Below are 27,893 nucleotides of genomic sequence, written 5' to 3'. Positions count from 1 at the left end.
ACATTAAAGGGAAGTAATAAAAACAACGTTTTACTAGGCTAGTCCAGCAATTTTCTTAAATGACTTAATGTCTTATCATGTACAACTTTAAACTGAAACTTTACCAATAGAATTTTCTTTCTATTTGTGATGCATGGATTTACCTTACTTGTGTATACCATTTGTGTTTTAAAAATTTGATGGCGTTACTTGCCCGTGATGCAGCAGCAATAGATAAAATCAACTTAAAAGTCCCGAATTAAAGGTGCCTTAATGGACCTAAAGTTCGGTGTATCCGAGGAGTTTTACCCCTATGCTATTTTTTAACGTACACAGCTGAGCTGGGTTACTTTTCGAGTTAAATAAAAAAAAATCAATTGTACGCTATTTCATTAATGATATTGGGTTTTGTTATTCAGAATGGACTGATTTTACAACTGAATTATTCATATTCCACAAAACATGAAAAAATTGAGTTGAAAAACGACCTTGATGGGACTCGAACCCACAATCTTCGGCTCCGGAGGCCGACGCCTTATCCATTAGGCCACAAGGTCTTCAATTTAATGATGCTCGCTTATTATGTACTTAAGGCTGACAGCTTTAAAATGCAATTTGAAGCAGTTGTGTGAGATGCAAATAATAATCATTACAACTCGATTTCATTCACATTAGTAATATAAACTCAATGGCGTCTGTTATTATATCTTATGCATATCTTATTTTAACGCGATACACCTATTTCATGCAAAATATATCGGGGCTGCTGTTTTCACAAATCATTAAATTCTTGAACACCGAACATGGCTGCCGTAGGATCGTTGGAGGAAACGGCATTAAAAAGAAAGGAAAGATTGAAAAATCTCAAAAATAAGAACAAAGGGGATGCATCAGAAAATGGACAGGAGAATGATGCCGATACAGAGAAAGAAAAATTACCAAGGTAATACGTGTTTTGAATGAAATTTTGATTCACATTGAAAACTACAATAAATTCGGAAGCTTCGTTTTCGGATAAACTAAAACAGCTTTTCACTACATAAGCATTAGACATCTTTAACATAAACATTTGAGTTATATAGCGTGAGGACTTATTTCATTATAAAACAGTTAGAAAACATGCCATCCTGAATCATCACATTTTGATAAAATGACATCAAACAGTGACTAGCATTTAATAAACACAATGAAAGATGTAATTCTGGCTTCCATAACTTTTTATGTTGATATTTATTTTTTTGATGTTTACTAGACATTGAACACGTCCCAAAAGGTAATATATTACCTGTTGGCTGAAGTTCTTTAGCTATGAAAGATGTTGGTATCTTGTTGGTACCGGTATCATACTGTATTAAGGTGTGAAGTCAAGTCAAGTAAATATTTATTTATTGTGAAGTTATCTTTTAACAGTTACCATTTCATAAGACAATGTTTAAGATACAAACTTTACTCATATTAACATGCATACAGTCACACATTATTGATATTTTTCAGGCCAGTGTTTAGGAGCTACAAACCCCTTGATGAGAGCTTAAAAGAAAATTCTTTACCCTCAGTGAAGCCAGAGGATGGTATGATAATCAGATATGTTACAAACTTACAATAGTTACTCTTTTCATCTATTTATTCTTAGTTTTAGCTGTCCTTTTGTTCAGAATTTTAAATCAATGTACATTGGAACATTTGCTGAGTCCAACACTAAGCTGCCTCTTGTATATTTATTTTGCTAATACTGAAAAAATGTACATAGTTGTATCTTTTAAATTATTTGAAATATGTTTTTCGTCAATGGCAGGTTATGTTTTTAAGGAAAGGTTACCTTTCTCTTGAGATAATTGAAATATAAGAACTAAAGTCCAGACATGTATGCAAGAATGTGTAAATAATTAAATGTGCTGTTTCCCTGGTTGGTAATTGACGGAATATTCCTGCTGTGGCTTTCTTTAAAGCCAGGAATGAAGTATAGGCTTACTTAATGGCCAACAAAATAGCATAGGCTTACTTAAAGGCAGTGAAAGAAATTTATGATGAAAGGCAAGGAAAGGAAAGAAGAGCAGGGAAAAGGCCGCAATTCTTGTTTACTTTGAACACATACCATCAGAGGTGTTACATGTTACTTTTCTTTACAGTTGCTGACAAAGTGAAGAGTCAGTTGGAGGCTTCCAAAACACATGATGTCCTGGAGGAAGTGGTATGACCAATGATTTATCTCAGTCACAAGTCTTTGTATAAAAGTGTATTGTAATGTATACCCAGGTACTAATATTCCAAATGTACTCCAATTAAACTCCCTAGGTGGTCAGTCTCTTAATCTAGTTGTCTTATATTTGCATTTGATTTAATATAATGCAAAACGCAGAACACATGATATAAACTCCCTAGGCAAGGTGCAGTGATTTATGACATAGTCCATTATATGCAGTGATGGATTTTCAAAACTGTGTGAATACATCTATTGAATTTGCATATTTCAAAACTAATGGTTCGAAAGAAAAAAACGGCAGAGATTCATGCAAACTTTCATTTAAGATAATGCATCCTGCTGATGCACATATTTAAGAACGGATCCCCAGGAAAATCAATCATTATTATACAGACTAGTGCTGCTGTGCAATATCAACCTCTGTAATATTACATGGGTACATTGTCAGCTAAGGAGGCTTACAAAAGGTTACATTATGTGAAGAATGGAAGAGAAATTTATCTGGGGTTTTGTTTCATTTTGCAACACTATTTCAGGATTTAGTGAATCTGGCGCCTCGCAAACCAGACTGGGATCTAAAGAGAGATGTGGCAAAAAAGCTGGAGAAACTGGAACGAAGAACTCAGCGAGCAATTGCAGAGTTGATTAGTAAGAACTCATGTTCCACTTTGTCTTATATTTGTGGTCTGTACACAATCTGTACATCATCATATACAATGTGATTGTTTGTGGTAAATGCTACAAAATAAAGTTTATATCTTGTATTAAGATTTGATGAATTGAGGGCTTTTTTTGGCAATTTTGACGCAATACCTGATAAAGTTGGAAATTGCACATTAACAATGTAGGCGTTATAATTTCAGATGAGCCATTTCTGTCAAATTGGGAATTTTTGCACATATAAGTTAGAATTTTAAAAATAGACTGAAATGCTTTTTAAAAATAAGATATTTGAAAAAAAAAATAAAAAAAAATAGTGACCACTTAATGAATTTATGCCATCTATTAAGTGCTGTGAAAAAAAGCTCCAACATCCTCAATTTTGGTCACATAATGAACTTTTCAGACATCAGGTAATGAGGTAGTTGACCAATATTGAACGATATCATATATTTTGTATAATATTATCCATACCGTGAATTGACTAGAAAATGGTCGTGCCAAATAGTCTTGCCTATTTATGTATGACTTGTAAGTAGCTGAGTTGATACATGTATGTTTATCTTATAGAGTTATGACTCTTAACCCTCTTGTGACTACTTCAACATGTGCAGACAAACAATCCTTACACTGATAAATGTATATAAATTTAAGTACCATACATGTCTGTGTATAGGTACATGTAGCCACATGAGTTTGGTAACTGACCTAACTTCACAATAGAACTGTTCACATATTGGCATTTTAAACTGTATTTTTTGTTTTCATAATCATTTATTTAAGCTTGATTTTGAAGACAGCTGAAAGCTGATATGAAGCACTCTTGAGTCTGAGTGGGGCTCTGTGGTGTGAGGTGAACATCAATACCATTGGACCACTCTCACCTAAAACATACTGTGTGTTTTTTCAGGGGAGAGATTAAAAAGAAGTGGAGAAGATCTAGCACAGGTGGTGAATGCAGGAGCAGCACATCCAGATAATGCTGCTGCTGATGATGATGATGATGACAATGATTGAAATGCAGACATGGAGATGATTAAGGACCAGTTTATATTAGTAATTGAACGTGATGGGAAAATGTTGTGACATGATTATTATCAAACAGTGGAAGACAATGTTGAAGATATATTTTGAGATAAAGTTACGTTATGCCAAATGGAAAGATTATTGTGTGGTACATGCATGTTATAATCACAAAAGGCCATCTCAAAGATTATAAAGGTAAATGTTAATTGGAAGAATTTTGATGATGCAAGCTTAAGTGTTATGCATTGTAACATTGGTCTCAGACGGGGCCATTATATCCAATTTAATATGTTACATTTACAAATGCTCATACTAAAATGGTAAAATGTTTCGTAGGAACTCTTATCAAAGTGGAATACTAGGATTATGTATCATTTAGGTCATAAATATATTTATAAAAATAACGTTAAGTACAAGTACATGCAAATAAATGCGTGTTACTTGGTACAGTAACATTTTTTGCTCCAAGGTGATGGCTTTGTTAATGTATTGATTTGCTTTGTTTATTAACATGATGACTTTTTATCACTTTTTATGCCCCCCTTCGAAGAAGAGGGGTATATTGCTTTGCACAGGCATGTCGGTATGTCGGTCGGTCCGTCCGTCGGTAGACCAAAGCTTGTCCGAGTGATAACTCAACAATCCCTGGACGTATGGTCATCAAACTTCACATGAAGGTTGGGGCTGACCAGTAGATGACCCCTATTGATTTTGGGGGTCATCGGGTCAAAGGTCAAGGTCACAGTGACCTTTAATGGTAAAATAATTTTAAAGCTTGTCCGAGTGATAACTCAACAATGCCTGCACCCATGGCCCTCAAACTTGACATGGAGGTTGGGCCTGACCAGTAGCTGACCCCTATTGTTTTTGGGGGTCATCAGGCCAAAGGTCAAGGTCACAGTGACCTTGAATGGTAAAAGGTTGTCCGAGTGATAACGTGACAATGCCTGCACCCATGGCCCTCAAACTTGACATGGAGGTTGGGCCTGACAAGTAGTTGACCCCTATTGTTTTTGGAGGTCATCAGGCCAAAGGTCAAGGTCACAGTGACCTTGAATGGTAAAAGGTTGTCCGAGTGATAACGTGACAATGCCTGCACCCATGGCCCTCAAACTTGACTTGGAGGTTGGGCCTGACCAGTAGTTGACCCTTATTGTTTTTGGGGGTCATCAGGCCAAAGGTCAAGGTCACAGTGACCTTGAATGGTAAAAGGTTGTCCGAGTGATAACGTGACAATGCCTGCACCCATGGCCCTCAAACTTGACTTGGAGGTTGGGCCTGACCAGTAGCTGACCCCTATTGTTTTTTGGACTCAATGGGTCAAAGGTCAAGGTCACAGTGACCTTTAATGGTAAAAGGTTGTTCATGTGATAACTCAACAATGCCTGCACCCATGGCCCTCAAACTTGACTTGGAGGTTGGGCCTGACCAGTAGATGACCCCTATTGTTTTGGGGATCATTGGGCCAAAGGTCAAGGTCACAGTGACCTTGAATGGTAAAAGGTTGTCCGACTGATAACTCAGCAATGCCTGCACCCATGGCCCTCAAATTTGACTTGGAGAATTGGCCTGACCAGGAGATGACCCCTATGGTTTTTGGGGGTCATCTGGCCAAAGGTCAAGGTCACAGTGACCTGGAATGGTAAAAGGTTGTCTGAGTGATAACTCAACAATGCCTGAACCCATGGCCTTCAAGCTTGACTTGGAGTTGCATCTGACTTGTAGGTGACCCCTTATGATTTAAGGGGTCATCAGGTCAAAGGTCAAGGTCACAGTGACCTTGAACGAAAAAAACTTGTCTTGTGATAACTTGACAATGCCTGCACCCATGGCCCTCAAACTTGACATTTAGATTCCTGGTGACCAGCTGATGACTCTGGATTTTGAGTTCATAGAGTCAAAGGTCATGACGGTCATAAAACACTTTATCCTCACACTTTAATGGTCATAATCTTAAAACAGCAATAAATCAGCTGTCATTTCGGTCCATGCATATTTCATTCAATTGTCCATTTAATCCTGACAACATGGCGCTCAGGGGGGGCATAATGTTCGACAAACATCTCTTGTTATATGTTTGTATCTGCTCAGATGAGTGTTAAATGTATTTAAAAAGACTTTTGACTCCTTTGTTTGAAAAACGCCAGGTTATTATTAACTTGGTCTTTTTGAAGACGAAAGAAAGGTTAAAGTTATGTATTGTGCTAGAAATATTTTGCAAATACTTAACACAAAAGCCACTCAATAGACAAAAAAATCTGGGCAGAATCCAGTACTGGTGTCCTTTTTAAGAGTCCATAAGAAAGTACTCCTTGCAGGGAATAAACCCATAACCTCTTATTAAGAACACTGGCAGTGATATATTAAAATGATGAGGCTAATAACTTCAAATTGCAATGTTGCAATCTGGAGGGTTATTAATGATTGGATATGAAATTATTGGGCATTTGAAAATATAAGATCAATTAGGCCAAATTTTAACATCTAAGTATACGAATAGTTTGATGATTTTGTAAGTGTTGGAGAAGAAATGCTCAAATTAAAATAATGGAATAGTAAATTTAGCCATGTTATGACAATTTAATGGCCTTAACTCTAGAATATATAAATAGATATACGGTCCTTCACTAGTCGGATGACAATGATTATATCTAATTGGTATATCATTGTCATCCGATTAGCGAAGAATTGGATAAGAACGTTAGGAAGAGAGAGGACTAAGATAAATTTGGTCAAACTTGGACAATTCAAGGCTTATCACCGTAAAATTAACTCAGCTGAGATAGTATGCCCATAAACACTGTAACCAAGTTTGGAAAATATAGGTTAAAAAATGTTTAGTAAGAGAGCAGACTTAGAAGTATGGAACTCGAACATCAGACAACATTGTCCCTATGCGTCTGCCATTTTACACAGGGGACATAAAAATAGAAGCAGAAATAGTATGCTATGGCACAGTAAGTTACTAATAAACCCATTTTGTTCTAGATCTTTTATTTTATTGCACATGTTTAACATGTTTGTCAATTTCAATTTGACAACACAAATAATGAAACTAAACATGAAATGTTAGCTTAGGGCATGTAAGATGGTATTGTGTAACATGTAGAAAAAAACACTGATGACTCCAGTCTTCAAAACAATACATTACTTGAAGCTAACAAAAAAAAGTAAAATCAACACTAGTGGTCTAGTATTGTGAATAAATTTGTTCATCCTGTAATTGTTCTTAAACACAATACAATGTGCCACTCATAATCAGCAGTAACGTTTGTCAGTAATAGGAGACTTCTTTGATGTGACACACTGTTCTATTTATAAATTATAACCTCTAAATGTGTTTCCACAAACTATTCTGATCTATGGTGATTGTCTAAACACACAAGTGAATTTCATTTCTTCTATAAATTGATTTTAAAGCTGCACTATCACAGATATACCATTTTTACAACTTTTTTATTTTTTGCCTTTTTGTAAATATCTGCAAACCAATGATATAAGATTGCTGACAAAAAATCAGAGCATAGATTATAATATTTCCGTTCAAAATTAATGTTTTATGGCTTAAACCGTTACCTTCGGTTTAAGAAAAATGCATAAAACATCAATTTTTTAACTTAAATATAAAAATCTGCAATTTAATTTTTTGTCAGCAGTCTAATATAACTGGTTTCCATGGATTTTCGCCAAAATTAGTTCATTCCAAGACAAAAAATAAAAAGGTTGTCAAAACGTTCAATCTGTGAGAGTGCAGCTTTAAGTAGTCTATGGATTTTTTGCAAAAGAACTGTGATGACTCCAAATTTTATGATTTCGCAAATTTCCTTTAAAATAATCACAACTTTCAAACTTCACGCTTTAAATATCACCATTTCACACTTGATGAAACATCCTGACATGAAATTGTGAAGTGTCATATCAAGAATTATAAAATGTAAAGTCCCTATGGGTCCTTCTTAAGTTTTGATTCCAACTGTCATTTCTCATGATTCTGAAGACATTTATTAAAAGGAGCATTTCGTCTCTGACAGTTTGTTCAAATATAAAATAAATCTAATGCATTTCTGCTGATTTTTTAATCATTTTTTACTTGTATATCACAACTGCTCATACAGTTTCATACCATAACACTGTACACACTTTTGTAATTCAACAAAAATAAATTTACAGGAACATTTCTTGCCCTTGCAAATCATAATGATGCCTTTCATTATCACATATCAATACATGTATATCTAGCCCAGAATTCACATAACTGGGTTTTCCCATGCCGGTAAAAATAAAAGGTGAATTTTGAGCTATTGAAATTCATGTAACAGTCCAGTGACTCTATTGTTTCCTAACTATCCTGTGTATATTAAAATGGTATAATTTTGTTTGTACTGGAGGAATAGCTTGGGAAAACCAGAAAATCTATAATAGGCTTAAACTATTGGTGAATCTTTACTTGAAATGGAAATGCTGGCTCTTGATCCAAGCTTGGGAGTGCCCCTTTAAACACAGTTAATGCTTTCAGCTAAATGATAAATTATTAGATAAAGACAATGATAAATGTTAGAACACTGAACACAAATTGGACGGAATACATATTATCTATCACAGCTATTTTACACGAGACTATTTGCAAATGAAAAATTACATATTATTTTCAACAACCAGAAACACTGTCGCAACACGTGATTTTTTGCCAAAAGTCAGAAATCCTGGTTTGGAAAAAATTATGCTGTTGCACTCAGTATAAATTGAACCATATGAATGTGATGTTGTCAATAAAAATTAGTCCTTTCCTATGGAGTTTTTTTTCAAAGTATTGTTCCTGGTAAGTGGACAATCACAGCTATTTAGAAAATATCACTTCATCAGTTCTACATGTTGTGATGAGTTGACTATTTATCCAATCACTTTGATAAATCCCAATTTCTGATAATTATGCGTCTGCCTCCACATGACTTATTTTCGCCGACATCATACGTCACAAATATGTCAATATGTGTAACTGACTAACTCATTTACTACAAAGAAAAACCACTTTCAGCAAAAAATCCTTTGGTGCGACATAAACATACAACCATTTTTTATCAAACTGTACATCTTACAAAAAAGAAAAAGAAATATGCACACAATTCATGCTATATAATATTAATTCAATATGAAGTTGCATTATGCAAGCTGTTGTAAGTTGTTTACAAATTGTACATGTATGCAAATGGATATAAAAAAACAACAACAACATAAAAAATGTTAATTGAGGATGTACATTAAGGTGTGCTACTAATTGACTGTCTGTCTATTAGTAATTAAAAAATGTGTCACCATATTAGTAAAATTAATATAAAAAGCTGAGATACTAGAGCCACAAATCATTTATGTTAGTTTCATTCTGTGAGATCAAATTTCCTCATAACATTGTGCAAATGTTATCACAAAATATTGTAATAAATTGTTCCAAAACTGTTGTAAAATAAATTTCAAGCATAAAAGGTTTTTATCAAAAACAAGTTTTGCGTTTAGAAATAACAAACATTTTGAATAGAAATGATAACCTTTCAATATAAAACACACTTCATAATAACAACTATGTCAACTCTGACAACTAGACAAACAAGTAAGATCGAAATATGTAAGCATTGTATACCATACATGCAAAAAATGAAGGTAATTCACAACAGTATGAACGTTTTCATTAATCATTATGCATTCCCATAATATATTCCCCTTAAATTATTTCCCTTTTCAATTGTTAACAAAATAATTGATCAAAATTTATTATTGACCACACATGTGTACGGTTCAAGATTTTACAGATATTAATTTTCAATTTCAATACATATAAATGACAGAATAATTTGGATAAATAAAATATTCCTTTACAAGAAAATGAAAAGACAGATCTATTTTTCTCCAACCCTGGCCCTGGATATCCAATAATGTATACATGTTTCTCTGCCCCCTAAACCAGGATATCTGGTCATCTATATCTCTCCCCCCTAAACCAGGATATCTAGTCATCTATATCTCTCCCACCCTAAACCAGGATATCTAGTCATCTATATGTCTCCCACCCTAAACCAGGATATCTGATCATCTATATCTCTCCCACCCTAAACCAGGATATCTGCTCATCTATATCTCTCCCACCCTAAACCAGGATATCTGCTCATCTATATTTCTCCCACCCTAAACCAGGATATCTGCTCATCTATATTTCTCACACCCTGTACCAGGATATCAGCACATTTATAATTCCCCAACCCGGATATATACCCTGACACAGATATTACCCCTGACCTGGAAATCACCCTGTACCTAAATATCTGATCCTTTGAAACTATAAAACAATTTGAAGCTATTGTATAAACAGGACTAACAAAATGCACTATACAGGAGGTTAACCAGTACATACAATACCCTCAATAATCTTTTTCAATTAAAGATACCAAGTACTCCATTTAAAATTACTGGTTTAATTTACTAACATACACATAAGCATAATAATTATCTTAACAATGTCCCCAATAAAACAATGACAATTTTAAACCATGACATTCAAAATAAAAGAAATAAAATTGCTAATTTTGTAGTAAAAACATTTAAAAAGACTCAAAATTTCTGCTAAAATTTAGATTACATCCCTAAACATTATCTTGTATACTGGTAAGAGAGTAATGAAATAAACTTTTCACTTAAAGGGTCTCCTATATGTTTAATAAGGTCAGACATCAAATAAAAATATTACATGTGAGAAGGAAACAAAATGCTTGTTTTCTGATAACATTATCGAAAGTTCACATAAGAACTCGATTGCTAATAATATTTTAAAAGTCACAGAAAATGCTCTAATTTGCCAAAAGCGACAGTTTCTCTATTGAAAATTGTCTTTTATGCTTGTATTTTAAAAAAAAATATTAAATTAAAATCACATTCAATTTCAAATGAAATAAATAACAAAAATACAAACAGCAGTAACTGTAGAATGTATTTTAGTGCTTTATTTCTTGTGCTGTAATCTGCAAATATTACACCTTCAAATGATACCATAACAATATAATGGGGTCACAAAATTTATGACTTATGATAAAATAACTGGCATATTACAAGTAGTACATTGGATTTCTTAAGATATTGCAAATGGTGGCATGGAAAAGATGTAATACAACGCAAAAATATTGCTAAATATCTGTAATACATCATTGCTGATTGCAAATCACTGGGAAATGTGAATGAAAAACCATACAACTTACATTGGGAAGTATGAGTTCTGATGAAATTATATTAACATACTTAATACTTAAATGTAAAAATTATTTTAAAATTACATTAACATTCAGTCTTTAGGAAAAAAGATAACTATTTGGTTGGCAATTTCAATTGATTTCAATAACAAAATTTCTCTAACAAACAAATAAAGAAACACTGACAGATCTACACTGACAGATCTATGTAAATGTATAATGTAGTTTGTTAACTTCCTTACATTCCCCTAAAAGTCTCACGCCCCTTTCATTTCCCCATCCCTCAAAAAACGAAGAGAGAGATATGTTTATCATGTAATCTCCAAAACCTGTCTATTCTGCTAAAATCATCATCCCCCTTTCCCTTTCCCCCCAAAAAAAGAGACAGATATACATATCCTATGGGTTGTTAAAATCCCCTTCTCCATTCTATTCCCCTAAAACCCTGTCCTTTATTCCCCAAGCAACAATACCTTCCAAAGCTTTAGCTGACAATGCTGCCAATAACACCAAAAGTAATAGATGTACCATTAATGAGTGTTCCCTTTGTTTTCATCTATACATTACATAGCTAGCGTGCAAATAAATTACAGCGCTTTTCACTATCCACTATACAGCACACCAGTTATAGAACATTGTCCAAACATATACAAACAGTTTCCAGGGGATCTAACAGCTGATAATTGTCAATCTTGAAAAGTAGACCCCTTTTTCCAAAGTCATTTATATTCATTTCAAGGTACTTTCTACTGTTTTTGATGCAAATATAAAAAACCACCTTACAACAATGCAATAGTCTATAGAAAAAGCTCTCAATCCCAATTCCAGAATAAATCCTGAACTTTAGAGCCCTGAGTTATGTTACCTAGTACCCTTTTGATTAAAATGATTAATGAGCGCTTCAAAGATGTGCAGTAACTATTACCTAAATGACTTCTTTTCAACAATAAATGTCCATCAAGTATATGTTCGTTCAGGTGACTCTGTGTGTGTGTTTCTCCCAAGAAGTCTGTCTGTATTAGCCGTAACATTGGTCAATAACAGCTGTATCTCTTGTATATAGTAATCAACCTTGCGTGCCACTGTCTCTGCTGGAAACACGCCTTTTTCGTCCTTACCCGATCCTCTGACTGGTCGCTTTTGATGACCTTGAAGCTCGACTGGGACTCTAGATTTCAGTTCTGCTATGTATTGCCTGTAAAAAATACATTTGTAAAATAATGAAGTATCTTTACTACACAAGGTATTATCACTTTTTGTGCTGAGGTGTTCTTTTTCAAAATAAGCCTCATAGCAAATACTAATGGTGCACAGGATTTTCATTTCAATTGTGTGTTTTTTCAATAAAAGTTAAAAAAGATTTTTAAAAGTTAATATCTTTTGCATTTTAATAAACTATTGAAACCCCATCTCCACATACATAAAATTCTTAACTTTTATCCTTAACAAATTTCAAAACTTACATAAGTTTGCGTAGTGCATCTTTAAAGTCCTCACACTGCTGCCTGGTATCCACGACGATTCTCTGAACTTGCGTCCATGCACCGCGTTCTTCCATCAGGCAAGACTCTGTCACATTACGGAGTTGTTGTTCTTGTTTCACCTGCGCTTTTAATTTCTCTAGCTGCTCAACAGCCTAAAAACCACAAATAGTTTTACAACAATTGTGAAGAAAGTTATATTAACCTTATACTAAGTCACTCTCATAAGCATGATGTTGCATGAGAGTGTGGTCTTTTGTTGTGGGGGAAACTGTAGAAACCGGAGAAAACCCTCTTGTCCGGCTTGGTGACCACCAACCAAACCCACATGCGCCCAGGCCGGGAATTGAACCTAGGACGCCTAGGTGAGAAGCGAGTGTTTACCATAATTCATCTCATATTAAATACTTCAACTTCATTCTATAGCATTATGTCATAATTTCACAAGGGTTTTGGCTGGTTTCTTTTAAATGTAAATTATAACATTCATCAATGTTACATATTTTATCTTTCATATGACAAGTACTTCTTTGTTTTCTTTTTACAAACAGTTTCTTTCGAATGTTCTTGACCACCCATGGCAATCTACGAAACTCTTCAAAAGCGCCTCTTAAACATGTATTTCAAAATCCAACACCTCCAGTAAGTGCCTCTAAAACAATAATGATACATTTATTTCAAAATCCAACACCTCCAGTAAGTGCCTCTAAAACAATAATGATACATGTATTTCAAAATCCAACACCTCCAGTAAGTGCCTCTAAAACAATAATGATACATGCACTTAAAAATCCAACACCTCCAGTAAGTGCCTCTAAAACAATAATGATACATGTATTTCAAAATCCAACACCTCCAGTAAGTGCCTCTAAAACAATAATGATACATGTATTTCAAAATCCAACACCTCCAGTAAGTGCCTCTAAAACAATAATGATACATTTATTTCAAAATCCAACACCTCCAGTAAGTGCCTCTAAAACAATAATGATACATTTATTTCAAAATTCAACACCTCCAGTAAGTGCCTCTAAAACAATAATGATACATGCACTTAAAAATTCAACACCTCCAGTAAGTGCCTCTAATTTCAAAATCCAACACCTCTAGTAAGTGCCTCTAAAACAATAATGATACATGCATTTCAAAATCCAACACCTCCAGTAAGTGCCTCTAAAACAATAATGATACATGTATTTCAAAATCCAACACCTCCAGTAAGTGCCTCTAAAACAATAATGATACATTTATTTCAAAATCCAACACCTCCAGTAAGTGCCTCTAAAACAGTAATGATACATGCATTTCAAAATTCAACACCTCCAGTAAGTGCCTCTAAAACAATAATGATACATGCATTTCAAAATCCAACACCTCCAGTAACTGCCTTAATAACAATCCAATACCTCGGATTTGCAGCTGCGCCTCTTCTCTCGCATTTCAGCTTCAACCACATGACTTGTTTCAATTTTTCCATTTACTAGCCACATGACATTTCTTCAAAACAACATTTTCCAGAGAGCCGTGTCAATGTTGTAAAAAATGTTGAACAAAGTAAGAGTATACTTATTAAAAAAATAAAAAATATAACACAAAAACACATACCATTTGCAACTGCACACCCATTTCTTGCATTTCTCCTTCTAATCTATCAGCATATGCCTGCTCAAGTTCCCCCACAGAAATCCTGGCCTTCCCGTGCCACCTCGCAATGGCGTTCATCATCTTTTTGCGAGGACCAAATAATCTGAAGAGTTCAACATTTCAAACAACAGTTAATATAACTATTTTTAACCAATAAGTATCACCTACATGTATATTTTAAACAGCAAAGAATAAAAATACCTTTAGAAAACCTCCAACAATCAACATCTTTCTTATGATTATTACTAACAGACAAGACCTCAGTTAACATATTATTATGGCTTTTAGTTTATATAAGGTATACAGTTGTAGTTTAGAAGATATACTTCTTTTCATTTAAAAAAAGGCGTAAGACAATATAGTTGACACATTAGCATCCTCTTTAACCATTCAGATTTCTTCTTTTTATTCACCTTAATGCATAGCGGCTTGCATTTTACAGTCATTGAAATTAGACATTTGGTAGAACAAGCCTAAATTCTTATACTATCGCTTGGCATCAAATTCTTTAACAAGCCCTGCTATATAAAATTCAAAATTTGAGCAAGTCTGGAAGACATTTTACCAGTGCAGGGCTTGCAGGCTTGTGTTAATTTCGACCTCTGATTTTTATACGCACATATTGAGTTCTTGGACTAGGGTGAGGAATTATGTATCCATCACCCTTAAACCAAATCTTACTTGATTCCAATTTCCTTGAGATCATTGTCGTTGAGAGACAAGAAGACCTGTAGATCAACGTCTTGTTCCTCAAAGGTAGGGACGTACTTGGACAGTCCCAGGTCTTCTAGAAGGGCTGCCAAATCTCGGGGTGTACATTTCTCCTGAATGGGTAACAAGAGATGTAACAGGGAAATGAGAAACACCCCACATTCGGTCTTGTTAGACAAATAGCCATTTGAATTGAATAGAAAGTTTATAAAATAACAGTTATCATAACTTAGTATTGATAGAAAATCCCGATTGTAAGTGCAGCCTAGAAGCTTGGAGCTAAAAGCATGAATATAACATGATGTGTAACAAACTGGTCCATGATGTTTTTAAAAGTATGTGATGTTTGATTGAAATCACATTAACATTTGAAATTAATGGGTAGGATATTGCGAGAAGATTGAAATTGATTAAAATGCCATTAATAGTCAAAAAGGTACAGGCTAGATGTCAACAATAGCTATAAAATTGTTACAGGGCAAGACTGACCACCAAGGCTGACGTTAACCTTTTGAGATGAGGTCACAAATTTTAAGCCAGACAGAAAACCTCATCATGCTTTTCAAATTTGTGAAATATGTCAGAATTATCATCCTGGTAGTGGTAAAAATTTATATCTGAGACACAAAGACTTGCTATAATATCAATTTTGCACATCCTTGACCTCAAAGTTTCATCTGGACTCCGGGACTGTCTTAGTTTACTACACCCATTGCAAAGCACCTGAATCATCACTTATAACCAGGTAGTACAAACTTATTCATCAAGCCGCTTACCATTTTCTCCATGAAGACAGCATTGGAGGATGGTTTGTCTACCTGTGCGTCTGTCTGTCCTTGTGAACCCATTCCCATGTACGCAATTTGTGGCTGGCTTACTCCTATTCATAATGTTAACAGTATGAAATAACAATTTTCAATAAATAAACCAATTGGCTACAAAGAACCACTTGACTCCATGTATATGCCTTTTATAAAATAATTAACTACCAAAAAACAAAAAAAAACAAGTACTTCTTGTGTTTGAATGTACACCGCAGATTAAAATACATGTATGTGGATTAAATGTCATATTTTTCAACTAGTAATTAGTGTCTGCAATTCTAGTTTTGTACTAATTACTCAATTTACTAGCATATTTGAGTCAATTATAAATCTGCAAGATGTGCCTACAGCAAATTTTCAAACATAAATTTACATTAAAAAGTAAAATAAAATTTCCAAATAAAAACATTACAAAATCATTTTCAAAACTAAAACATTACAAAAGAATAAGTACATACTGTAATACTACAAACCTCCATCCTGAGCTATAATAGGATATGCATTAACTGGAGCGGTAAATCCAGGCGGGGGCTGAATTCTGGGCCCTTGGTTTCCATGGTAACCCTGAATATCTTGATTAGTATACCCTTCACTTGTTTTGTTAAGAATGTTTAAACTGGACATGTTATTTTGCAAAAACTCTTTCCCTGGTCTTGGATCATGTGATTCGACACTTTTTGCAACTTGGTCGATCAAAAGTTTTGCTTCCAGTTGACTGGATAAATGTGTTGGAGATGACTGACTGCTGCTTTGAATGTCACTGGATTTTGATGATTTCATCTTTGGTTGATATTCTGGTTTGATTGCTGCATCTTCATCTTTGTCGCCTTCTTCAAAATTGGTGTCTATTACTGGATGTGTATCTTTAACACTGTCGATCCACTCTGAGACTGAATTCTTTAGTTCTATGATTTCTGACACTTTATCTGTGGTCAGTCTTAGTTCTTTTGATTTCTTACTTTGTAACTGCTTTTTCTCACTTGCATTATCAATTTTATCAGATTTTTCACTTGACCTATCAACAATCTTGTTTTCATTCACTGTGGGACTAATTTTCTCCAATGCTGCATTCTGATTGGCTGTTGGATTTTCTTCTGATCCTGAATCTGAAGAGCTCTCTGCACTGTTGTCATGGTGATGGGAATTTCCGCATGAGGAATCATGAGGAAATTCATCACTATCCATACTGTCCTCACGGTGAATGTTAAATGCTGCTGCAAATCCCCCACTAGATCCAGAGCTACTTATAATAGTTAGGGCTCCAGTTTTAGAAAACATATTGGCGTCATCTTCTGTTTCGTTGTATTCTGAAAGAGTTCATACAAAAGCTAATAATTTTTAGAAAAACAAACAAATAAAAAACATACTGTACATGTATATAATTGATTTGCAAATTGACCAAGAACTTAAAAATACGAGTACTGTACAAGTAGATTTTCTCAATTGAGAAAATAAAGTATTATGGTTAACCTTTAGTCTCTTCTTTCATGAATGGATTACAATTTTTGGTCGTGTTCATATTTTTCCCAGGTGTATTTTTATGTGGCTTCAAAAATATCATGCATAAAGTATTACGCGCCAAATGCAGCACATGCAAATCGTTATTAGGTCTCCATAAAAGAAAAGGTCAACATTATTGGATATAAAACATGAATAGATAAAAACCTTATTCAGTTATAGAGAAAAATGTTATCTAGTTTTTTTCCATGAAGAACTTATAATACAAATTTGGTATCGTCACTTTTTTAGTATATTTATTCAACGGCACACACATCTACATTATTTTTAGTATCAGGACATGAACTTTTCACTATAAACTATTGTAGGCTACAATATTATGTATAGAACCAATTTTATTCCAAATTTCAATAAAATATTCCATAAACATGTTTTTTTAGAATTACTTATTTCATTTGTGAATCCTTTAAACGCTATTTTCATACACAGTATACTTAACAAGAGCCGTCATAAGACAGCGCGCTCGACTACGCCGCTTTGACTTAGAATACAATAACATATAAAAATACCAAGTTTGGTCTCTTTATGTCAAACCTAACTAAAATTATTTGATACATAAGGTGACTTTGATGCTGCCCTCCCACCAGCCCGCCCAAACAATGACGCAAGTCATTCAAAAAACTTGAATTCCCATTATGAAAATGTGGTTAAGAATATACAAATATGTCTTTCAAAAGAAATTTAAAAAAAATAAAGAAATAAAAATTCAAGGGCCATAATTTGTATTTAGGCTTAAAACAGAGTTATGTTTCTTGTTGTAAGATGGTCGTAAATAATTATGAATTTTATTAAGTGCATTTAATGAACGGTATAGAAGTTTTTTTATTAAAATCCCAACTTGCCCTTAACTTTTACTTGCCTAAAACTTTAACCTAAGTCAATCAGGGGCCATAACTTGTATTAAGGATATGGAGTTATGTAACCTCATTGGGTGATGGTCCAGAACAATTGTGTGAAGTATTAAGTCAATTGAATGAAGGGTATAGAAGTTATTAAACAATATCCCAACCTGCCCTAAAACTTTAACCTAAGTTCCATAGTCAATCAGGGGCCATTAATTGTTTAAAAGATAATATAGAGTTATTTAACCTCATTATGTTATGGCTCTGAACATCTGTGTGAAGCATTAAGTCAATTGAATGAATGGTATTGGAGTTTTAAGTGAAAATCCCAACTTGCCCTAAAACTTTAACCTGCCCTAAAACTTTAACCTAAGTCAATCAGGGGCCATAACTTGTATTTAGGATACTATGGAGTTATGTAACCTCATTGTGGGATGGTCCTAAACAACTGTGTGAAGTATTAAGTCAATTGAACAAAGGATATAGAAGTTATTAATAATTATTCCAACTTGCCCTAAAACTTTAACCCAAGTTTCATAGTCAATCAGGGGCCATAATCTGTGTAAAGAATAATATGGAGTTATCTAACCTCATCATGTGATGGCCCTGAACAACTGTGTGAAGTATTAAGTCAATTGAATGTAGGGTATTGGACTTATAAGTGAAAATCCCAACTTGCCCTAAAACCTTAACCGGACGCCGACGCTGGGGCGAGTAGTATAGCCCACCTATTTTTCGAATAGTCGAGCTAAAATCGGAACGATAATTTATAAAGAGCTTCAACATCACATACCTCTGCTGCCTGAGCTGTCCAGCTTATAATCCTCCGGGTTGATGGGTGATGTCACGTCTCGGTACGAGAGCTTCTGGGGCTGTTCCACGGACGAGTCTGTGTCCTCAGAGGTCACACCACCACCAGGGACTTCTAGAACACATCAATCATTTGTGTTACGCCAGATTCATGTGTCCATTATGTTCTAAGCTGCTTATAACGGGCAAGCCACATTATTATAACACAAGAGTCTGATGAAAATATCTTAGATAATAAACGATGTTTTTATTATAACATAAGGTCATTATATGTTTTTTGATAAATAGCTATCATGATAACTTTAACTTGAAGTCATAAATGAATTGCTTTGAAAATATGCGTGATATATAGTGATGTTTTATGAAATAAGCTCTGTCAATGATCAAATGAGTATTGATGACACAAATTAAGTATCACTATCATGATCATTAAGAAATTTATAAAACTTGTTCACTAAATTCTGTATTGAATGACCATGAATTTGATATCATCTATTTATTATGAACAGAGAAATCCAGGCAGTGATGTTAAGGTTTGATTAAGCGTTGTATAACATTTCATGATAATTTGCAGCATGAGTCTTTACAAAACACAAATACAAATGTAGCAGTGACCAATCTTATTCTATATGATGGTGGTATGATATATTTCATAACTATATGATACTAAAAGCATACATGTACATATATCATACTAACCAGGAGCTTTTGGAGGGCCCCCATCTTTCCCAGTCCTGTCTATAAGCCTCGCAATGGCCTGAGGCCCGTCCATGATGCTAGGGCCACTGCCAACAGCCTTCCCTCGACCCAACCGGAGGTTCTTTGTGCGTGTGAAAGTGTCTACGGAAGAACCAAGCTCTGAAAACAATCAATACAGAATTATTATTTTCAAGAACATCACTTTTGGGATGAAAAAATAGAATTTAAAGTTTATGACTTTTTCTCAATATTCTATGAAATGCCAAGAATTTGTACCATATGATATGATAGCAATTTTTTAAACCGATAAGCACTGTTATCAACACTGCATTGAATTACTTGTATCAAATTCAAGTTTAACACTAAATCTTATAAGTAATAAGAAGAGTAATAAGAAGATATACAATTAAAAACTTTACTTTCAAAAATTTCCCAAGGAGTTTTTAACGTGTGGTCATGCGACAATCATGCTTGACAAATGGGTGTCTCTGCTAATTATATTGAGTACCATTATTTGATTTGCACTCGACAAACTCAAAATTTGGGTGTCCATTTGGCCGAGTGCTGAACAGTAAGTTGAGGGTCACTAGATTGTAAATTGGGGCTGGAATTCATAATATCTGCATCAGAAAAATCTACATGAGATGGGTCAGAATCAGGCTTAAAAGGATAAGATATGTCAGTTGTATTATTAGAAAGCCATTTATGTATTTATTCCAACTTTATAAATCCAGTTTACTATCATTAACAAGTAAGCACTCACCTGGTTCAGCCCTCAGTGAAGTGATAGGTGTTACATGGTTGTCTATGAGACTGACAATCTTCATATTTCCGTTGATAAGAGCGAGGGATCGGGCAGTGTCCCCGTTGTACGCCTTAGCATTCACATTCACGCCCTGCAAGTCAAGTAATTATCAGTTTGACTAATCAGTCTCAATTGGCAAATTGTTTACAGATGCACTCTTGTTCCCAAATAAGATTTACCTCAATTAATAATATTGTTTAAATATTCCAAAATAGATGAATTAATGTCGAAAACAATGGTTCTTATGAGGGCTATTCCAGTTAAACATATGTCCCACCCCAGGACGGCAAAATAAAGAAATTCTGTAGGGGGTAGGTCTTTTTCTTAATTTGCTACTGTAGGGGGTGGTGATAAGTCCAATTTCGCTTCTATAGGGGGGCGTCATTTTCTTTTTTGCTTCTGACCGTATCTGCTCATTTATATTCACTGCCCGATGGTGAAATACCGGGGTTTTTTTTATCCATATAACATATTTTACCGAACGTCGTGTACAGAATTGGTTTGGATACAAATTTTCGCGATATTACGAGTCGGTTCCGCGGTACCGGAAATCAGAAGAAGTTGCGTCCCTTGACAACAAGATGGCGGAGGCGCCAGAATTTGTAAAGTCGTGGTCGAAGACCAACCTACAAAATTGGCTAGAAACCAATAGTTGCGCCGCATGTGTGGATACGTTTGGTGGTCAGTATACCAAATTGCAGTGTTCGACACTAACGGGGTCCCGGGATCCCGAGGACACCAGTTTTTCAGGAGGGACACCTGAACTTCGAAGTCCGGTATTCCGTCGGGACACTTTAAATTTCTGACTGATAAACGCTAACTATCAATAAATAAGTAGCATTTAATTAATTTATTACCTAAATTCGGGCTCCCTAAATTTCTTGACAGCACATGTCAAAACAATATTATTAATTATCATTATCGGACTCGTCAAAGCGAAAGTATAGCTGACTATTTGACTATAGTTACGTCATGAATCTATAAATAAACAGGTCATTTCACAGGCGCATGCAGGTTAACGCTTCCGTTTTGTTGTTTACATTTTAAACAAGGTCAGAGCTGACAGAGATTTATTATCGGTAAAATACTTATGTGGAATTGTTTTGCTTATGTGTCAGAACCGCCCAAAAAGATGCCAACTCTGATGATACCTTTTATATAATATGATGCGACCTTTGAGTATTTACAGTAACATTTACGACACAAAAGAACTGCATCCTACATTCAGCATTCTTTGTTAATTGGCATTCAACTTATCAATATTCTTTGTTAATTTTAAAGACATATATTTTATGCCTTGATAAAAAATAATAGAAATAAAATTTGCAGGGTTTTATTCATGAATTCAATAAATTTATAAAATTTTATGACTTTTTTGGCGCGAAAATTAACATGTATACACAATTTTTGGTCGTCTGCTCTTCCAGTATGCACTACGACTGTTGGGCAGTCTGATTGATTTATCAACAGCTCTACTAAATATTGATTGGAGTTTTCACAAGCCAGATGTAATATTCCAACAGTTTCTTAATGAAAAGCACCGACATCTGACAAGACCCTGAACCATGATGTATTTTATGCGTATTTTCCAAAAATCTAAAAATAGTAACAACATCAAGTTTTTGTTTACATTGTATCCATCTCTGTTTTTGACTGAAAACAAAAGGGACTTAGACATTCTCCCGCTTTTGAACCCAATCTACCAACTTAGAGACCAAAATATACCTCACTGCCATTCAGTGCTACTAACCTGTCATTACATGCTGCTGAAAACATGTATACTAATTATGGTGGTTTATACTTGCATTACAAATTGAAAAGTAAAAGGATGTTGAATTTAATATTAAAACAGGCTCAACAATGAAAAAATGTAAAAAGTGGAAGGGACTCCTAATTTCAGGAAGGGACACCTGATTTCAAATGTTGGTGTCCCTTCGGGATCCCTTGGAAAAATGGTTAGTGTCGACCCCTGAAATTGACAACAGTTGTCTAGAATTTTATTAGAAATCATAATTTGTACGTTTTGCGTAAATGTTATAAATCCGAATGTTTCGTCCCCTTAACATTTCGACCACAAGTTATTTTAAGGTTGTATATAATTACATGGGTGAAAGTTTCAGCCTCATGTGGCTTAATATGCACTTATAGCAACATATGAAGAAACAAGAGAACCGTGGTGTGTAGGTTATAGTCCATATAATGGAAAATAACCAAATTTATTAATGGAAAATAACAAAATTTATTACAAGCGAAGCCCAGTAATAAGTTTTGTTATTTTCCATTACATGAGCTGTAACCGACTTATAGTTCACTCTAGTTTCTAAGCCAATCATCGAACAAGGCCGTATACAGCGTGCCCATTGGCTGCTCGAAGTTCATTTGGCGCGCGCCATGTCTGTTGACCTAGTTATAATAATTAACTTATTGGATGCAGATGTGATCTTATATGAAACCTATTCGAGCAAAGATTTGAAAATCTCTGGGTGATGATTGGCTTAGAAACTAGGGTGAGCTATAAGGTCCTATATAGCTCACCTGATCAAAGAGTTACAAAAAAGTAATTGCAAATAATCTTTGCATATAGACGTATAAAAAAATAAACTTCTCAAGGGGGTCCGAATTTGCTCAAAAAATATTCTAAAGGGGGTTCTTTTCTCATCAAATAAACTTCTGAAGGGGGATGGTCCATTTTGAAAGTGCCTTCCTGGGGTGGGACATATGTTTTACTGGAATAGCCCTGAAGGATACCGAGTTGAATTTAAAAGAAATACGCATAAAATATGGTATGTTGACCTTACAAGACTATAGTAGACCACAGTAAATCTTTTAGCATTTACCAATCATTTAATATTTTTGCGCTTTCTGCTATTAAATACTCGGTTACAATCTTGTTATCAGTTATTAATTTTTCCATAAATGCATTATTTAGTAAGTAGCTACATGTAAATGTTTATCAGTCAAAAGTGATGTTTGTTATACATAGGTATGCATTGATTTTGAATAAGAGTGTCACTTTAAGTTTACAACATGATTTCGGACATAGTTTTAAAAATGACTTATAACCCTTTGAGGTTCATACAATATGAATGTCAAATTTTCTAGTTTCTAGGTAAATGCAATAGTTTTATGTTTACATGTCTGAGGAAAAGCTGGAGAATGATTTCATGTCCTTCTGCAGCAGCCTCCATGAATGGCGTCATACCCAGGCGGTTCTCACTGTATTTGAACAAAAATAATTCATGATGTATGTCACTGAAGAGTTCAGAAGATAATTTAAATAATTGCTGTATCCATAAGAGTGTGGAAATTAAAGTGATCAAAAATAGTAAATAGACATAAAATTTTGGAGCAAGACATAAAATGATGCAAAACGGATGAGTCGCCTGTCGCCACCATGACCAGGGGTCGTTTACTGACCATGACCAATGGTCACCATGACCAGGGGTCGTTTATTACTGACCATGACCAATGGACATACTATGCTTTTAGACTCTTCACCAATTTGTTCAAAAGATATTGACAATGTGGATGACGAATGCGGACAAAGTAATCTCTACTGTATGTGTCTGCCATGCTTTTTAGCTGACACATCAAGCACAATGTAAAAGTGAAAAAGTGGATAATAAAATAGTATAACTGTTATATCATGAAGTATCTAAATTAAAGCTACAGATGTGCAAACTTACACTGCATGCATGTTTGCGCCCTGTTTCAGGAGAAATCCCACCATGTTCTGATGTCCAGAGTATGTGGCATGAAACAGCGCCGTCCATCCCCTCTCATCCTGGCACTCTAACTCCGCCCCTTGCTAAAATCATCAATACATGTAAATCATGGAAGCAACATGTGTAAGTAGAGATTCAACCCATCCTTGTTCATTATGGCATTCGAACCAAGAGCTGTGCTGGAACTAGACAAAAAATTATTCAGGTATTCAGTGTATTCATTTGAAGCCCAAATCGGCTCCTGGTTGATATACAGCATAATCTGCATATCTAAAAATAAATCATACAGGGAATTTCCCTCACACAGAAAACCGGAATCCTTGACATATTTTTTAACCTAGATACTCTCATTTTGAATTAATGGACGCCATAACAACCAATCATTGAGTGTAAACAATTATATTGGGACCCTATATAATAATAAAAAGTTTGGCAAAATTGAGGGTGAAATGACATCCATCTGACATACATGCCATATCATCTGAAGACCATTCAGGGGGATTTGTTCAGAAAGGCTGAACATTCAGGGGGATTTTGGTAGTATTCAGGGGGATTTTTAGCAGGTCTAAGTTGGTGAAACTGCAAGTATGAAAAAATGTATTCACATATAAATATTTTGCTATGAAAATCTCTAACTTTTTCATTATACAGTACAGATATATTTTATGTCATGATTTATCAAATTCTTATAATACACTGTCATGTCATACTTTAATGCACTTGCAGAACAGAATATGTCATTGGAAAAATATTTTTTTGAGACAATTAAATTAAATTTACCTTCCTCCAAAGTCTTCTAAAAACTTCTGCTCTTTTGGCATTTATCAAACCTTTTTTAAACAGTCATTTCACCCTTGTGGATTTTTTTTTTTAAATTCCGTGGGTTTTTTATCTCCCACCGGGAGACCAGGATATGAATCGAAATTCCTGGGGATTTTTCCCCCCTGCCGGGGATATGGCATGTATGATCTGGAAAATTCCATGCATAGATTTTCTTGTATTTCACAATCTAATTTGTGGAGTTTCTACTCGTAATCAAAGGCATGCAATTTTGATTATCTGCAACCTAATTCTAAAATATTTCAATCAACTATATTGGAAAGGAATTTTATGAGTCATATCTTGACACCAAAGCACATTTATATGCTTTAGACCAGTTGAGATTGTTTAAATCAGGATTGCAAAATTACTTAATCATCTGAAAATCTGAAGCCCCAACTACTATTACATTTAAGTGAGACTGGTCAAGTGGTTAGGATATAAACCTATCATGAAGAAGTTCCAAGGTTGTACGAAAGGTTTAATGCTATCCCAAGGGTAACTGTTCATGGTTCCTCTATAAATTGAAACAAGAACTGCTTTTTCCTGGATAACAGACTCACATTAGCTTATATATATGTATAGCTACCTTTATATTCAAGCTAAAATTGGGATTCACCAAAGAAAAGTGCTTACATTACACAAAAGCCTGCCAACTCTATCATTCCCACAGCTTGCGGCTAACATGAGAGCTGTCTCTTTTTTCCCATTCCTTAAGTTTACGCTGACGCCCTGGTCCAGTAGCTGACTAACAATCGACTCGTGTCCTATATAGCAGGCGTACATGAGGGCAGTCCAACCGCCCTTGTTTCTGTGATCTACATCTACCAGGTCACTAAAAAGATGTTAAAAAATGAGTAAATGAGGAGGAAACGTAACCCATTGATCATAAATGTATTTAAAATCATTCTTCAACTATATATAAATAATAAGTTTTGTCAGGAAGAAGATTAAAGTTTCGTTGAAAAAAAAATCATTTTATACAAAGTTTTTAAAATCTAACAAAAAATGATTTTTTTTTTTCGTGAACATTGCCAGAAGAATAAAATTCCTGTAAAGTTGTTAAAATTTCCTTTAATCTAAAACATGACAATGTGTACTTTTCTTTAAAATGCTTATAACAAATGTTTCCAAATAAATATTACTTCATACACTAAGTTTTCTTTACTCCAACTTTTAATGAGGAATCAGACAATGAATATTCCCTAAAATGCTTGGGATTATACACATTACTTTGCTATGTGTTCCTTCACACAATCATACAGTCCCAGGCTGGATGCTGTGTGCAAGTCGAGGGCCACCGGTTCCTCAAAACCCTTCCAAACAGACAAGCTCTTGTTGAGCAAATCATTCTCTGACATATCATCCGAGCCCTCTGTCTCAGCCATTGTGCTGGGATGTATAGTCTTACTCTGTAATAGATAAATACATAGGTACATTTTTCATCTGTTCTTGCATGTCATCAATTAAAAAGTCAGCAATATTAAAGTAAACCTTGGTTCTAGCCCAAATACACTACACTCCTCCCCACGACCGCCGGAACACTATCACGGAGCTCTAACCAATTGACCTAACCGGGCGGCTGGATCTAGCCCACACACACTACAATATAAGTCATGAATGATATTTTTCATCATGATAGACATTTCAACGTCATTTGCACAATTAGTCCAAATAATTGTACGTTGACGGATTTTTTTTAGATTTTTGATATGACAAATCCTTCACGTACAAATTGTTTAGTATCAAAAGTGGGTAGTTGTTCCGATCAGGAGTCCGGGTTAAAGCATATAGCGTCTATAAAATATCATAAAAACAAGAAATATTACCAGATAATGTTATTTTATATTAGTTCCGTACACAAAAAAATAAATATCCAACTTATAATTATGAGTTTGACAGCTTTTTTCATTTCATTCTGTCAAAACATAACGATATATACATGAAGGGCACCTGCAAGGCTTTAGGGCACAGTTTTAAATCGCACGGAACATTTCGGCCATGGCCCGAGTTGTTACGATTGTATAGCGAGGTCTATCTCGAAGCTTTGTCGGAGGAGGCCGAGCTATTACGATTGTATAGAGTTGTTCCCCTTCGCATAATTGTTGTCTGTGTCAGTCAACTTTCGTTTTATTGGAAAGGTAAACAACTTTTAATGCATTAAATGCTTGTTTAGTGCAAAATAACATTTCACTTACATGGTAAATTATGAATATAACTCTTTATGATCAATTTCAACCATAACTTCACTTAAAACAATTTCAATATTTTTAAAACACCCCCGTTTTTTGCACATTCCCGTTTAGACGTTAGGGATTGGAAGAATCCCGTATAACATGTCTATTATTTTAGACTATTGCACAATAAGCTGAATCTTTAACCATTCCTCATTAGTACCTTATTTTAAAAATTACTCAATTTCAGTTACAAAATACCAATAAAAAAATGTTGAAATAAGCTGATTAGATGTGATCCCTGAACATTATCATTCATAAGACAATGTCCGAAAAGACACTGTCCGATGACATTCTAGTTGATAAAAGCATTTTTTTTGTAATCCTGAACAACAATGTATCTTTGAACTACAGCAACGAGATATGGCCCTAAATTATATGTTCGCTTAAATATGTTATTTTAAAAAAGGCAACGCTTTAATACCTTTCAAATTAATAAATTCTTTATTATTGACATTAGATTGACTTTGGAGCAGACAACACATCAAAACAATACAAAGAGGCACTCAATAGTTATTACTTACGAAGAGCCACCCGGATCGGGCGACTGGAAATAGACGACATCGGCTGATTTTGTCTGTTTATAACCTTTTCCTTTACGTCTACTTCCATATGAATAAATCACAATGGCTTATAATCGAAACGGGATTAGTCCGTATTATAAGTGCACAAAATTATCAT

General features: G+C 34.6%; 2 protein-coding genes and 1 non-coding gene across 3 annotated transcripts; 1 reads left to right on the top strand and 2 right to left on the bottom strand.

The window, feature by feature from the left end:
• Nucleotides 1–463: 463 nt before the first annotated feature.
• On the bottom strand, nt 464–536 carry Trnar-ccg (transfer RNA arginine (anticodon CCG)). Its single transcript has one exon. It is a non-coding gene; the product is annotated as a tRNA-Arg (tRNA).
• Nucleotides 537–774: 238 nt separating this feature from the next.
• On the top strand, nt 775–4,050 carry LOC128235377 (coiled-coil domain-containing protein 12-like). Its single transcript, XM_052950186.1, has 5 exons — nt 775–922; nt 1,474–1,550; nt 2,109–2,170; nt 2,719–2,830; nt 3,753–4,050. The coding sequence occupies exons 1-5, from the start codon at nt 783–785 to the stop codon at nt 3,857–3,859; spliced, it is 498 nt and encodes a 165-aa protein (XP_052806146.1). The 5' UTR covers nt 775–782; the 3' UTR covers nt 3,860–4,050.
• A 961-nt stretch (nt 4,051–5,011) lies between these two features.
• On the bottom strand, nt 5,012–27,690 carry LOC128234674 (ankyrin repeat and SAM domain-containing protein 3-like). Its single transcript, XM_052949076.1, has 14 exons — nt 27,637–27,690; nt 26,212–26,390; nt 25,615–25,813; nt 24,121–24,242; nt 23,569–23,650; nt 20,393–20,525; nt 19,630–19,788; nt 18,914–19,045; nt 16,234–17,067; nt 15,713–15,816; nt 14,907–15,049; nt 14,187–14,328; nt 12,564–12,736; nt 5,012–12,295 (listed from the first exon to the last, which is right to left on the bottom strand). Exons 2-14 carry the CDS (start codon nt 26,364–26,366, stop codon nt 12,058–12,060), a joined length of 2,616 nt encoding a protein of 871 aa, XP_052805036.1. The 5' UTR covers nt 26,367–26,390; nt 27,637–27,690; the 3' UTR covers nt 5,012–12,057.
• Nucleotides 27,691–27,893: the final 203 nt, after the last annotated feature.

This window comes from Mya arenaria, chromosome 5 (assembly GCF_026914265.1).
Source record: "Mya arenaria isolate MELC-2E11 chromosome 5, ASM2691426v1".
In the NCBI taxonomy this organism is placed as follows: domain Eukaryota; kingdom Metazoa; phylum Mollusca; class Bivalvia; order Myida; family Myidae; genus Mya; species Mya arenaria.
The sequence above is the reverse complement of the archived record's forward strand: the minus strand, read 5'-3'. Positions and strand labels throughout refer to the sequence as shown.